Source organism: Passer montanus, unplaced genomic scaffold (genome assembly GCF_014805655.1).
Source record: "Passer montanus isolate IOZ18808 unplaced genomic scaffold, ASM1480565v1 scaffold16, whole genome shotgun sequence".
Taxonomy (NCBI): domain Eukaryota; kingdom Metazoa; phylum Chordata; class Aves; order Passeriformes; family Passeridae; genus Passer; species Passer montanus.
The window spans coordinates 7,229,134-7,242,193 of NW_024363160.1; the positions used below are offsets into that span (position 1 = coordinate 7,229,134).

Sequence of the window (13,060 nt, forward strand, 5' to 3'; positions counted from 1 at the left end):
AAAGCTGTGGGCAAGCTGAGAAGGCTGTGACTGGCTTCATTCTGATATTTGCTAAATAAAATTGAGGAGCAGCTGTTTTGTGGGAAATATATTTAAGGGCTATTTTTTTAATTTAAAAATAAAAATGTTTTAAGATACTTTAGAATTCCCCTCATAATGAGAGATCTAGTCTTACCCAAAATTGCTCAGTTAAAGACTGTACTTTTCATATCCACTCACTTCAGACCCAAGAGTCCATCAGATTGCTGTTTCATAGTGCAAAGTATGAATTATAAAAAGGTGCTGCTCAGATGTACATTTATGTGAAAAGTGTCACTACTCAGACCTAGGGAAATACATTTGCAAGTAATTGGATTTGTGTCTCCCTAATTGTGGCAGCTTGTTAAGGCAGGGATAGGACTTATCCAATGTGAACTATGAGAAAGTCTGATTTGAAAAAGACCCATATGCTCTTGTATGCTGGAGCAGAGCTGGAGCAGAGCTCAGGGTGAGAGAAGGAGGGAAAGGTACAAGCAAAGTGAAAAAGAAGTTTTGGAAGAAGAGTAAAGAATGCAGAAGCACATCTAGGAAGGGGAAAAAGAGGAGAGACTTGTTGCAGCTAGTGAAAAGCCAAAGAGAAAGAGTGCAGATTGCTGCATGTTCTGCTGAAATAGATCACCTGCAATTTCTGCTGAGAGAAGTAATATCAGTTCAGAAGGAGAAACTGAGATGTTAATCTAGGCTGGTGGCAGAAGGAGATGAAGCAGGAGAGAATTATTGTGGGGAATCCCGCTACAAGACTGTTTCTCTTAACATACAAGTCTATGTGCAATAGACTTGTAGCACTGGAAGGAAAAGAGGGAAAAGAAGTATCTGGAAAGAAAATATGAATAATTGAATAATCTTTGAAAGAGAAGACCTACTAATACTGTGCTCATCTTACAGACTTCAAAGCTTTTGAAACGTTCATCTAAGTACAGTATTCAAATGCTGTTTTCCAGTGATACATGCCTTGCTGACAGGATTAGTTACCTACTCTCATTATATCAACTTCGAGTTTATTTGCAAATAAGTGAACTAAATAAGGTACCTGGGGTATTTTTGTGTTTATCCAACTGTTGAGACTATACTTTGGAATTTTTCAATACATTTTTGAGCAAAATATGTCCTGACTGTTAATTCTGTAATACAATTTGTGAAATGTCTGACATCTGAAGCTCATGGGGGAGAGGAGGGAAATTGCTTGCAGATCACCATGTGCTTCTGTGCTTCCACTTGGGGAATGCATGGCCATAACTGTGGGAGTCATGAAATTGTTAATTAAAAATCTTCTTAGCTGTATTTCATCTTCTTTTAAAAAGATAAAATGCAAAACCTTTTCTTCTTCTAAAGCTATGCACATGGAGATTTTTAGACGGACTAAGTGGCCCCGTTTTCTACTTAATTACCTCAATAAATCAGGAGTGGGTTGCTGGTATTTAAAAATTCTGTGCATGGTAGACAGAGTGAGGAACAGAGCAGTTTTCTGCAGTGGTCTGTTGCTGGTCAGTAATGGTATATAATGCACTCAGGTCACAAGGGTGGTACTGATACTCACAATGCCACCATGGCTATAACATCAGCTTACTGCTAAACCCCAAAATATTACAATAAAACTGTTTGTGGTACAACATGGAAAGTGTTTGTGTTACTGCTACAAAAAAAAAAAAAGAAATTATGGCACCACTCAATTTTTCCTATGATGTGATCTTTGTTTGCATAAATGTTTATGTGTGTGGATATAGAAGTATGCTTATATACACATCATCTGTATTGATATGCATCATCTGATTGATATATACACATAATTGATAAATACATGTGTACACACACACGTGCATCCTGAATTAATTTTATTTGCTTCTTGAAAATGGCTAATACTCCCTGAAAGGAGAGATGGAGAGAGAGAGTGATTTTACTGGTACTGGTTGATCTCAGAACTGAGGATCAGTTTTGCAGTGAACAATGTAGACATGCACAGTAGTAATGCTGCTCCTGTCTCTGCCTAAGACCGGAGACGCAGATGGGTGTGGGAAGACACAGTGGGGAAACTGGACAAGACTCACCAACAGCCTTGCTTCTTCTCTGTGCCACTGCAGTGGTGACAGTGGTGGTCAGGATTCAAGAAGGGGTTTGGCTGAGGGTGACCTGGAAGTGAAAGAAGGTAACCACTCAATTTTTCCTATGATGTGATCTTTGTTTGCATAAATGTTTATGTGTGTGGATATAGAAGTATGCTTATATACACATCATCTGTATTGATATGCATCATCTGATTGATATATACACATAATTGATAAATACATGTGTACACACACACGTGCATCCTGAATGAATTGTATTTGCTTCTTGAAAATTTGCTTCTTCTGAAAGGGGAGATGGAGAGAGAGAGTGATTTTATTGGTACTGGTTGATCTCAGAACTGAGGATCAGTTTTGCAGTGAACAATGTAGACATGCACAGTAGTAATGCTGCTCCTGTCTCTGCCTAAGACAGGAGACGCAGATGGGTGTGGGAAGACAGGAGAGCACAGTGGGGAAACTGGACAAGACTCACCAACAGCCTTGCTTCTTCTCTGTGCCACTGCAGTGGTGACAGTGGTGGTCAGGATTCAAGAAGGGGTTTGGCTGAGGGTGACCTGGAAGTGAAAGAAGGTGGACAATACCTGGAGTAAGAACACATTGCCAGAGATGAGAGCAAAGGCTCCCCAGATCTGAACAGGAGCTTGGTTTGAGAAGAAAGTTAACAGTGGGTGGGAAAGAGGCTGAATGGTCATGGCAGGTCCTTGGAGCCATCCCAAGAGGGTGGATGTATGCAGAGGAATCAGGAGCAGGAGATAAATATTTTCATATGAGTGGGTCAGGAAAAGTGACATCAAAAAACAAATATGAGAAAAGACAGACAGAATTAGAGGAAATCTAACAGAGCTACCTTGATGACCTTAATAATGTATCATTAATAAAGACCAATACTTCCAAAAAGCTCCTTTGCTCTCTGGTGATTATAGAGATGTCTGGTTAACCAAGATTCCAAACTTCTGGATGGCTCAGTTACATTAAATGAAGGGTCTATTTTCATCACCCTTTTTGTCCTAATGATCATCCTGCATTATTTAGTATGCAGTTTTATAGAAAACAATACTTGATTTTTGCAGTAATTACTTTTTTAGGTCTGAAATTATATACTACATTCTCAAACACTGTTGCTGCATACAGAAGCAGCAATATTTTTCCATCTAGCATTCTCCTCTCTTTCCTTGTTACCAGGGTTTTTAAAATGTGATAATGTCCCACCACTGTTTCTGAGATTTCCTGAATTTATTTGTTTGCTCTTTATTACGTAAGGAATGATTTCTGCCTGTTTGAATATATTTCTGTGGGGAGTGCTGACATTCTTATCCACACTTCACTTGTCACTTCCAGGCCAGACGGTTAATATGATTTCCTACTATGAGCTACTTACTGCATACAGTTTTAACATGTGTTGCAGCAAAGCAGTATACTGAAGTGCAGAAATGAATTAAGAAAGAGAGGGATGTCACACAAAAGTCATTGGGTTCTCTTTGGTAAAGTCAGTTAATGTGCAGCATAAATATACTCCTAATAGGAGTAAAAGGACATACAGGTGAATCTTCTGATTCCATCCTTCTCACATGAATATGAGGGGGAAAAGTGTTTGTGTTTGTGGATAATACATAAAGAGGAGTGTCTGCAAGCCTGCAAAGGAGGGATTAGCATTCCAAATGGTGAACTGGAAAACACAGAGGACTAATCAGCAGCATCTGGATGGGAGCACAGTCTTTTCTCTGGGAAAAGGCTGAGGGCTGTAATGGTTCCCAAGTTGGATTTTTATCAACACGGTGGTGATTTTTATCAACACGGTGGTGATTTTTGAAACCTCAGAAAGCTGAGGTTTTGCTGGGAAGAAAAGGGTGTCACCCTTGAGATGGAATAGGTAATTGCACTGCTGTGCTCAGTGCAGGATGCTGCAATAGAGAAAGGTGTGAAAATCAAGAAAGAAGTGATACCAGTATGTAGAGGTCTAGAAAATAGTTATGAGGAAATAATGGGACAAATTGAGGTTGTTTAACCTAAAGAAGACTAAATGAGAACATAATAAGTACCTTTAAATACATTAAGTGTTCTTGCAGAAGCGAAGGGAATAATTTATTCTCTTATCTTTTGCAGACAGAGTGAGAAGTAGTGGGCTTGAGGTACATGAAGATAAAGGTTAGATGTGAGGAGAAGCAGATTGCTTGGGGAGACTGAAAAAGATTCTGTTACTGTCTTCAAGAAGGGCATAGAAAAATATAAAGATACCAGTGCACAGCACCCTACCTGGGGTACCAGGTATGAAATCAGTAATCTCTCATCATCTCTGCCTAGCCTATTTTCCTTAGATAGAAGCTGAATTAAGAAAGGAAAAGTCCTGGACTGGACAAATAACCTCAAATGTAAAATGTAATAGAATAACCTTGGGCTTGGTCAGGGCAAGTGTTGAGTAGTTGTGGCTGCTCTCACAGCCTTTACCCAGAGCAGAAGCAAAGTGGGATTGCAAAATGAAGGCTATGAGCACTAAATTTATATTAATTTTTAATACTGATGAATTATTGTCATATTGGCCACGTCTTGTCTTCACCATGATTCTTATCCTGGCTGTTATGAAACTTTACATTACATTTGGTATTGTAAAATTTCTCAGAATTTTCATCCTCTGATAAAGCCTGAGCCACAAGCTCTTTCTTCGTGGGTTTCCATTTTAAAACTGTTCAGATTACTTTCCCACAATGGTATTTACTTGCCTTTTGGCTTTTTAGGCAATGTCCCAACTGGTAACTAGAAATAGAGGTAGAATTTATAGATGTGTCCTTCAACACAGTGTGCAGTGTGAAGAATTGCTATGTACAATGTCAATGTACAATTCCTGATATAATTTAGCCTAAACTGCAAAGGAATAAGATTTCTTAGAGAGTGATATTTCAGAGTTACTGAATGAGTTATTGAGTCTTGGTGTTTTTTTGGGTATTTGGGGATTACCTAAATTAAATTGCTAGAAGGGAGAGAAAAGAAGATGCTCCTGTGCTGAACAGATTACAGCTGGAGATCTTAGCAATAAAACCTTGTATGGTTTTAAAGGAGAAAAAAATGTATTTTTATTAAAATCCCAGAAATTTTTTACATGAAAAATTTTCAACAAAAGGATTACATTTTTTCTGGGGGGGAAAAAAAATCACTAAAAAATTCACTGGTTGGCTGATTTGCTTCTGTCAGCATTTCTCCCAGTTTGTCTGACATTACTACTAGAGTCTGTTTTGCTGTACTGCTCTTTTTGGGAGTGCAGATAAACTCTTCTCTCCTTGGAGTGCTCAAAATTGTATTTGTACCTTTTTCTGAGTCTTTGTCCTTTTATGAGTGATTTTTATCCTAAAGAAAAAGAGATGGTGATCAGTACTGCAGTATGAAACCACTTTACCTAGGCATGGTATAGGCAGTAGCAGTGTGAGTTTTTTCTGTCCAGGACTCGCACTTCTTCATCGAGTCAATCCATGTCTCTCTCAAGATGATGTATCCATTTACTCCCCACAAACCTGAAAGCAGTGACCAGATAGGAGCAATGCCTTTACCTCCACAGGAAGTATGTAAGCTGAGAATTCAAGGGTAAAAGATTGCTAAAACTCTCATCTGGCTTGTTCTGCAGGGAATGCTTTTTTGTACTGCATGTATTCAACCTGGAAGATTTAGAGTTCCAGGAGATCACTGAGTCAGATAATTTGGATGAGGATTTAATACCGCATAATTTTATAAATGTCAAAAATTGCATTGTGTCCAAATATTTGAAAGGAAATTTTATTTTCTGTCCTCACAGATGTAGAACACCTATAAGCAGGTCTAGGCGAAAACTGTAACTGCTAAATTAAAAAAAAAAAAAATAGAAAGATGCACTGCCTTCCTCCTGTCCTAAGTGTTCTCTCTCTCATAATACAAGGAGACATTCCAGACACCACATTTCTGGGGATTACCTTCTTGGGGTTGAAGCCTTTGGCCTCATTCTTTTCCTCACAGTTAGAGTGTTCATAAGCCCCTGGAAAGACACTGTCTGTCATGTCTTGTTGCTTAAATATTGTGATCGAGCCTGTGAATAATCTCTAACTGCTTTGACATGTTCATAATAGCTTTTGTTCTACTCTGTACCAATCCATTTCCATTCCTTAAAGTCCCCTGACATGGTGTGTTCCAGCTTGGACATGGTATTATTATGGTTTGTCCAAAGATACTATGGAAAATTCAGAGCACTAACTTCAACTTTTGTGAATGGTAGTGATGGTGTGGAAAGTGAAAATGACCCCTCTGTGGCAAAAGATATTGTTAGACCTTTTTTCTCCTCGGCTCATGGGGTTTTTTTCCGCCTCTGGTGGAAGTTGCTGTGAAAAGCGGTCAGCTGAACCGGCACTACCCTGCAGAGTGACGTGTTCGTGTCGGGCTTCTTCAGCTGGGCTGTGTGCAGTGAAGGCTGCCTTAACACCAGATGCCAATCATACACCACCAGTGGATTTGCAAGATTATAGGACAGGAAAAAAAGATGAAGGTTAAGCATGGGGCACAATAGAGATTACTTATGGTAATGAATTGTATAATTTTTCTAGACAGATCTGGATTAATGTTTATCCCAGGCAAAAGATTACTGTATGTCTGATTCTAGTTGTAAACAGACATTATTAAACAGAAGGTTTATGTTCATGAAATGCGACTATGGGTGTTAAAGCACTTATGATTTATTATGTGCAAAAAGAAAAATTAACCTGTTCATCTGCTATAGTACAAGATGCGCTGTGGGTTTTTGCATAATTTGAAAGGCATCTGCTCCTTTGGAATACAAATAACCAGTGAGATGAGAAAGATTCTCCTCTCATTTACACGGGTTCAATGCCTCACACTGCAATGATGTTGAAATGGTGTAACCAAGAAAAGAATAGTCGTGTGTACTTTTATAAAGCAATAATATTTCTATGACATCATGTTGGCAAAGTCTGTTTGCTTGTGAATCTTTAGGGTATTTTCTTCATAAAAAAAAGAAAAAGAAAAAAAGAAAAGAAGAAAAAAAAGTCGCATTCAGAGACCTTTATAAATTACCTTACTGGGTTTCCAAAATAATTCCCTTTCACTACATGAAAGCATAAAGTTTAGAGACATTGAATTTAATTTTTTTATTGAACATTTTCCAAAATACTTATGTTGAAGCTCATTTTTCTCCTGCTTTATTGCATCACTGCTGCTTAGCATAAGTGAGACATAGATACAGCATCCACATTTTTTAGTATTGCCTTAGTAGCTAAATAATCACACCTGAGTCACTGCCTTCTGTTTTAGGTGAGCTGAGAAATATTCCCTTAAGGAAACTGTAAACAAACTCCAAAACTTTGCTTTTTTGGTGTAGTAGATGTTGCAACTCTATTACTTGCTAACAAGAAAGTATCTTTTCTCTGTGAAAGCAGCGAAAAATTACAGTTATCAAAATCTGTTTGTTCTATTTATGGGCTGTATTTGTAGCCAGCTGATTTTTGCATAATGCCATTTGAAATTATCCATTTAACAATGATGGATGATACAACTGTGTTGCTCTCCCTCCACTTTGTAACTGATCCGTCTACTTATAGATTGTATTGGACATGTTGCTGATGCTTTATTTGTAAAATTCACTCACATATGTGAGAAATTTGTTCGTTAAGGCTTACTGACTTTACAGAGGCTTCTCAGACAAGTAAAGATATTCCTCCATATAAGCAAAACCAGCCCAATATGTGGAGTGAAAAGACCTGGGAATATCGTGAGGTTTGTTAAATGCATTAGAATTTAAGCAGTTAGACCAGACTTGAATAAAATTCAACCTGTAAGACATTCTGAATGTTTAAATTTAAAAAGTTGCAGTCCTAAATTTCCATCAAAACACTTCATAGTGATCTTTTATATTACTTAGCTGTATTTTGCATTTGGTACAATAAAATATTTGTCATGAGTAAAATATAACTCTAATGCTTGTAATATTTTCCCTAATTATCAAATTTTACAACTTCTGTGAAGTGTGAGTCCAGAGTTAAAGTTCATGAGCAAATTAATTAAGCAGTAAAAGTTTCTGTGGGTTTTGTTAATGGTTTCGTTTAGCATGCGAAGTTGATGAAGACTTCTGGAGATACCCAGGATGCAGGTTAGAGTCCCTCAGGAAATGGGGTTGGCTGCACTGCTCTGCTTGAAAGTTTGTGCAGAAAGGCACTGGATTTGGGGAGGCACTGAAATACGAGCGGCCGCTCTTTTCTGTGCCGTGTGTTAGCAGACATTGATAAGTCGTGGAGATGACCTCCATCTCCCAAAGAGACAGAAAGCTAGAAATGAAGACACATTTCTGTTATCAGTCTGCTGTGGGTCGTAAGTTGAACTGGTGTTATATTTTCCTCTGAAAGCCACGTAGCCTTGACACAGTGTTTAACAGTGTTAAGCTTATTGCTGCTGAGCTAAACATGTCTGAAGTGAACGATGACCCTCACGTCTTTGCAATAGCAAAATGTCTCCCTGATGTGATCCCGAAGACTTGGAGCATTAAGTTAATTTTCCCCTGGATTTCTGAGCTGCCTTCTTTTTACCCGGCGGAGAGCTCGTGAAGAATACAGCTTCTGACCGAATGACAGAACATGGAGGGTGAAATTAGATGCATTCAATTAGAAAATGACAAAAAGCCTATCTAAATATTTGTCAGGATGCTACTTACAGGACGTAGTATCCAGCCAGGGAAGTGAAAGGCGGACACTCTCAGGACTTAATAGTCTGGGGGAAAAAAAATGGGTAAATCATCCAGATTCTTTACAGGCTTGGTAGGGATAATTGAGGGTATCAAGTTGGCTGCTATGCTTCCCAGGCTAGTGATCCCTTTCATGTAATCTCAGATTAGTTCTTTGCTTTTATTCACTTAATACAAAATTAAACATTACAAAGTTTTCTGGACCATTTGAGTAAATAATGTTGTTATTTGACTGCAAGAGGATGATTAATGCAGTGGTTTCCGGGAGGTATTGAAGAAAGAGGAGCTTCACCTTCTCCTCAATATAAAAAACACGCTACGAAACAACCAAACAAAATGGCAAAGCCACAAAACTTAAGGAAATGAAAAGGCACAGCAAACTGTTGGCTGTGAGACTGTCAGACAAGAAGATGTACTGGTTTTCCAGAGGACAAAAGGATGTTCTTGGAAACTTAAATTTGAAGTTAGTTAAACAGAAAGAGATCAAAATATGCAGCTTGGTTTAGCCACATCTGTTTATCTGTAAATTATAATAACTTTTTTAAAGTAAGGGAGCAAATCTTCGGCTTGTATTTTCCTGCCCAAAAAGTTTTAATTATGAAAGTAAAATTAAAAGGAAATACAGCATATCATGGTTATTGTAATTTTTTTTCATTTGTGTTACGGTAGTTCAAGGGGAAATGTGACTATGATAGGGTTAATCCAGCTACATAAAAATCCATGTTGTGTATGATAGTAGTAAAGCTTGTGATCCCTTGATCTTTGATTAGATCCAAGCTAGTAAATATCTTGTGTTTAATCAGAATGAGTTGTTCTGCATGTAGTATAAGTCACCTTCACAGATGGGATGTAGCAGCAGAGTTGTTTGTGAATATTTGTTTTAATCCCTTCCAGAACAAGTATGCTTTATGTTTCTTTGTTGTAAATCAGATACAAGCAACTAAAAACCAGCATGAAGGAAAGATATTTACTTGCAGTCAGGAGTAGGACAGACCTTTTTTCCTTTTAAAGGAAAATGTAACTTAGTAGATTCTTAAAAGATATTTTATACTATTCCATAAAGATAACTAACACACCATGGCTGCTTTTTTAAACTGGGATGCAAACATCAGTACCTGGATTTTCTTCTTAAACTGTCCAGATACATTTCTATCTTAGACTATAAATATAAAGAGACTAAGATTTATTACAGTTAATGTTCAGCCTGTATTATTATCCTGTATTTTAGAGATATTTAGTTAAAATGGCTGTTCTCTGCGCTGGTAAGCTGAAATTACTAACATGTTATCTGTAAGGATACTTGTTTTGTGTGGTGTGTCGGCGTCCTATTTACCTAAATCTGTCATAATTGCCTTCCAATACATCTTCCTCTGACACACCAAATATTGAAAATGAGATGACTCTTTGCTGGGAGTTTTTCTACTGAATGTCATTTTTCTGTGTTCATAACTTGATGGTAATAACTGGACGACCTGTAGTTAAATGCGTCTCAATTTCTCTCACTTATTTTTCCTAATCACCACATGGAGCCTTCAGTGCTCAGAGGTGTGATTAGATTTAACCTGCCATCATATCTGAAGAACTTTCTGTACAACATATTATACATTGCAGGAATTATAGATGTAAATGGTGGGTCTAAGTGTAATATATAAATAGATATAAAGATGAGTTGCTCTCATGCCAAAGTTAACTCCTGTTTATTTTTTTTTCTGCTTTTAACAGAAAGACTGGAGAGCCCCCACTAATAAATGGCTGGATTCCTTACCTTGGGAAAGCTCTGATTTTTAGAAAAGATGCTTACAAATTCTTACTGGATCAGCAAAAGAAATTTGGAGATATTTTCACTGTACATATTGCTGGTGAGAAATATTTTAGTATGTATCTTGATTTTTTCCATCAGTGAAGTTAAATACTAATCCAAATGTTTAGTTTAGAATCTTCCTTAACCCAAAACATTTTTCTCTAGCATAGACTCATAAAAATCCCTCAGATTTACATATATTGTAAGCATAATAGTTATCTATAAAATATCACTATCAGTGTGTGGATTTATTTACATCTCTAAGTATATATGTATTTTGACAGATTTTGTAGGTACGTACTGTATGAACATAGATTTTGCCAGCACATTAAATTGTGTATTGGTGGGTTTTTTTCCTAAAGAAAGGAGAACTAACATCATCTTGACACTGCACAGAAAAATATCAGATTAAATTTAGAAAACACTTAAGAAAAAAAGTGCAGAATTTGTTCTCACACATTTTACAACTGGTTGACAGGAACACAAGGGAATGAATGACACATTGACTCAGTGATACAATCGGGACTGGAACACAGAAACTTCCCGTTGCCAGCCTCTTACTCTGATCATGTTTGCTGAAAATAACAATATAATAAAGTATGATATAACCTTGCTCTTTCCTGTATTTATAACTGTATTACTAAGCCAGATTGAATACAAACATTTGAGTGATTTCACATAGGCACTTAGCTGTGGAAGAAAAACATAGAATAAAACTAAAATCCTGAATGAAAGTTAAATATATAAATTGACATCTATCTATAGAGATCTACTTTTTACTAAAGTGAATATAAAGTCCAATATTTTCTTCTGTTCAGAAAGGCAAGCTCTTATTAATATAGATGATTATAATCATCTTCTGCACCTTTACATGCTGATATGCCTGTTCAAATGATCAATTTTAGGCTATATAATATTTAGTTATTCCTGTAGTTTTAGGGAGTTTGAAACAAAAATGTTCAGTGTAAAATATAAAGTTTGCTTTTTTTAATAGGGTAGTAGCATTAGCTTTATATTTCTATAGAAGCAATATTTTGGAATGAATTTTTTTTTTTAAGTCAATTTAATTGCAAGCTGTGTGTTTAATTAATAAAAAGTTTCCTCCTTTTAAAAAATCTTCTGTCCCTTTTGAAGAGAATTTTTATTGTATTAAATATGTTATTTTTTAAAATTTCATTCAGGATTTTTTTTTTTTAACTGGTATAATCAGATCTTTTGCAACTTGAAAGTGAGTTTGCCACAGTACAACACCAACTCTTGTTGAAATACAGTCTCTTTTATTGTTAATTTGAATTCACACAATAATACAGTTTTGGCTTCTTACAAATACTGATTAATAGCTATAATTCAGATACTAGTACATTCATAAAACCAGATACTTCAAAATCATACTTCAAAATCTTAAAAGTGTTTAATCACATATTTCTTTCTTTTGCCTCTTTATTATTTTATGCAAGACTATGTTTAGAAGTTTGTGTTTAACCAATCTGTGAGTGTAATTTAGTTTCAGAAATTTCTATTTCCATGATAAACCAAATTCCATCTCAGATAATCCCCTATATTCAAGTGTTTTGAGCCAAGCCTCCCTTGATAAAGACTGAGGTAAGTGGAATTAGTTCTGGATATCATCTCAGTCTTGTGCAGGGAAATGTTTGATTTTGTGAATTCATCATAACAGAGACACCACTTTAGGTTCTCTTTTTCGGTATAAAAGTGCTGACCATGAGGACCTCACTAAAGAGAAATAGTTTGTCATCCTCAAGTCAGGGAGGAAACCAAAGCTAGTTAGTGTCTCCTATCGTGTCCTGATCCGAAGGCATACAGGATTTCTGTATGTCTTACTGATTTGACAAAGACGATGTTTCTGTGCTCGGCAAACATAGCGTAGCCAGCTGTATGTGGACTATCATTACTTTACTCCCCTGGTGGATGTCTAAAGGTCCTGTCAAAAAATTCTATCAATATATATTTTTATAATTATTGGTTCTCAAACTAGTTCATTTGGAAAATGCAGAACGATGCTTGGAGTTTCTGGCGTTGCCCCGTACTGGTAATGCGATTTTGCTGATTGTACTTTCCCATGTGATGAGCAAATGATTGTCATCCCTAAAAGTCGCAAGGGACATGGATGTCATCTTAATAAAGAAATTAAAAAGCACATCTTTCTATGAGAAACAATGTAAATTCCTGACCTGTCGCAGAAAATAGTTCTCTAATTGGTTTTGTGTGGTGGTGCAGCAGAATCGTTTTCCCTAAACGTCATGCCAGCGCAGCACCACTGTACATCATTGTCAGCAGTTCAGCAGAATCTCCCTAATAAGAGGATGATTACGTAAATGCGATAGTCTTGGGGAAAAAAAAAAAAAAAAGAAAAGATCAGAAAAGAAAATAACAAGGAGGGGAAAGAGAGAGAGAGTCTGTGGCATTGAGACGATCATACTTCCCAAGCGC

The 13,060-nt window shown here is 36.8% G+C and overlaps 1 protein-coding gene across 3 annotated transcripts in view; it reads left to right on the forward strand.

Annotated features, from left to right (window-relative positions):
* Nucleotides 1-13,060, forward strand: part of LOC120499299 (cytochrome P450 7B1) — a 125,372-nt gene that overhangs the window by 92,757 nt on the left and 19,555 nt on the right. Inside the window, exon 2 of one of the 3 annotated variants that reach the window (XM_039702962.1) lies at nucleotides 10,531-10,682. The exons of 1 other annotated variant lie outside the window; for it this stretch is intronic. In XM_039702962.1, the coding sequence (XP_039558896.1) occupies nucleotides 10,531-10,682 (152 nt within the window). The remainder of the gene's footprint in view (nucleotides 1-10,530; nucleotides 10,683-13,060) is intronic. One more of the 3 variants, XM_039702963.1, reaches the window with a different exon arrangement.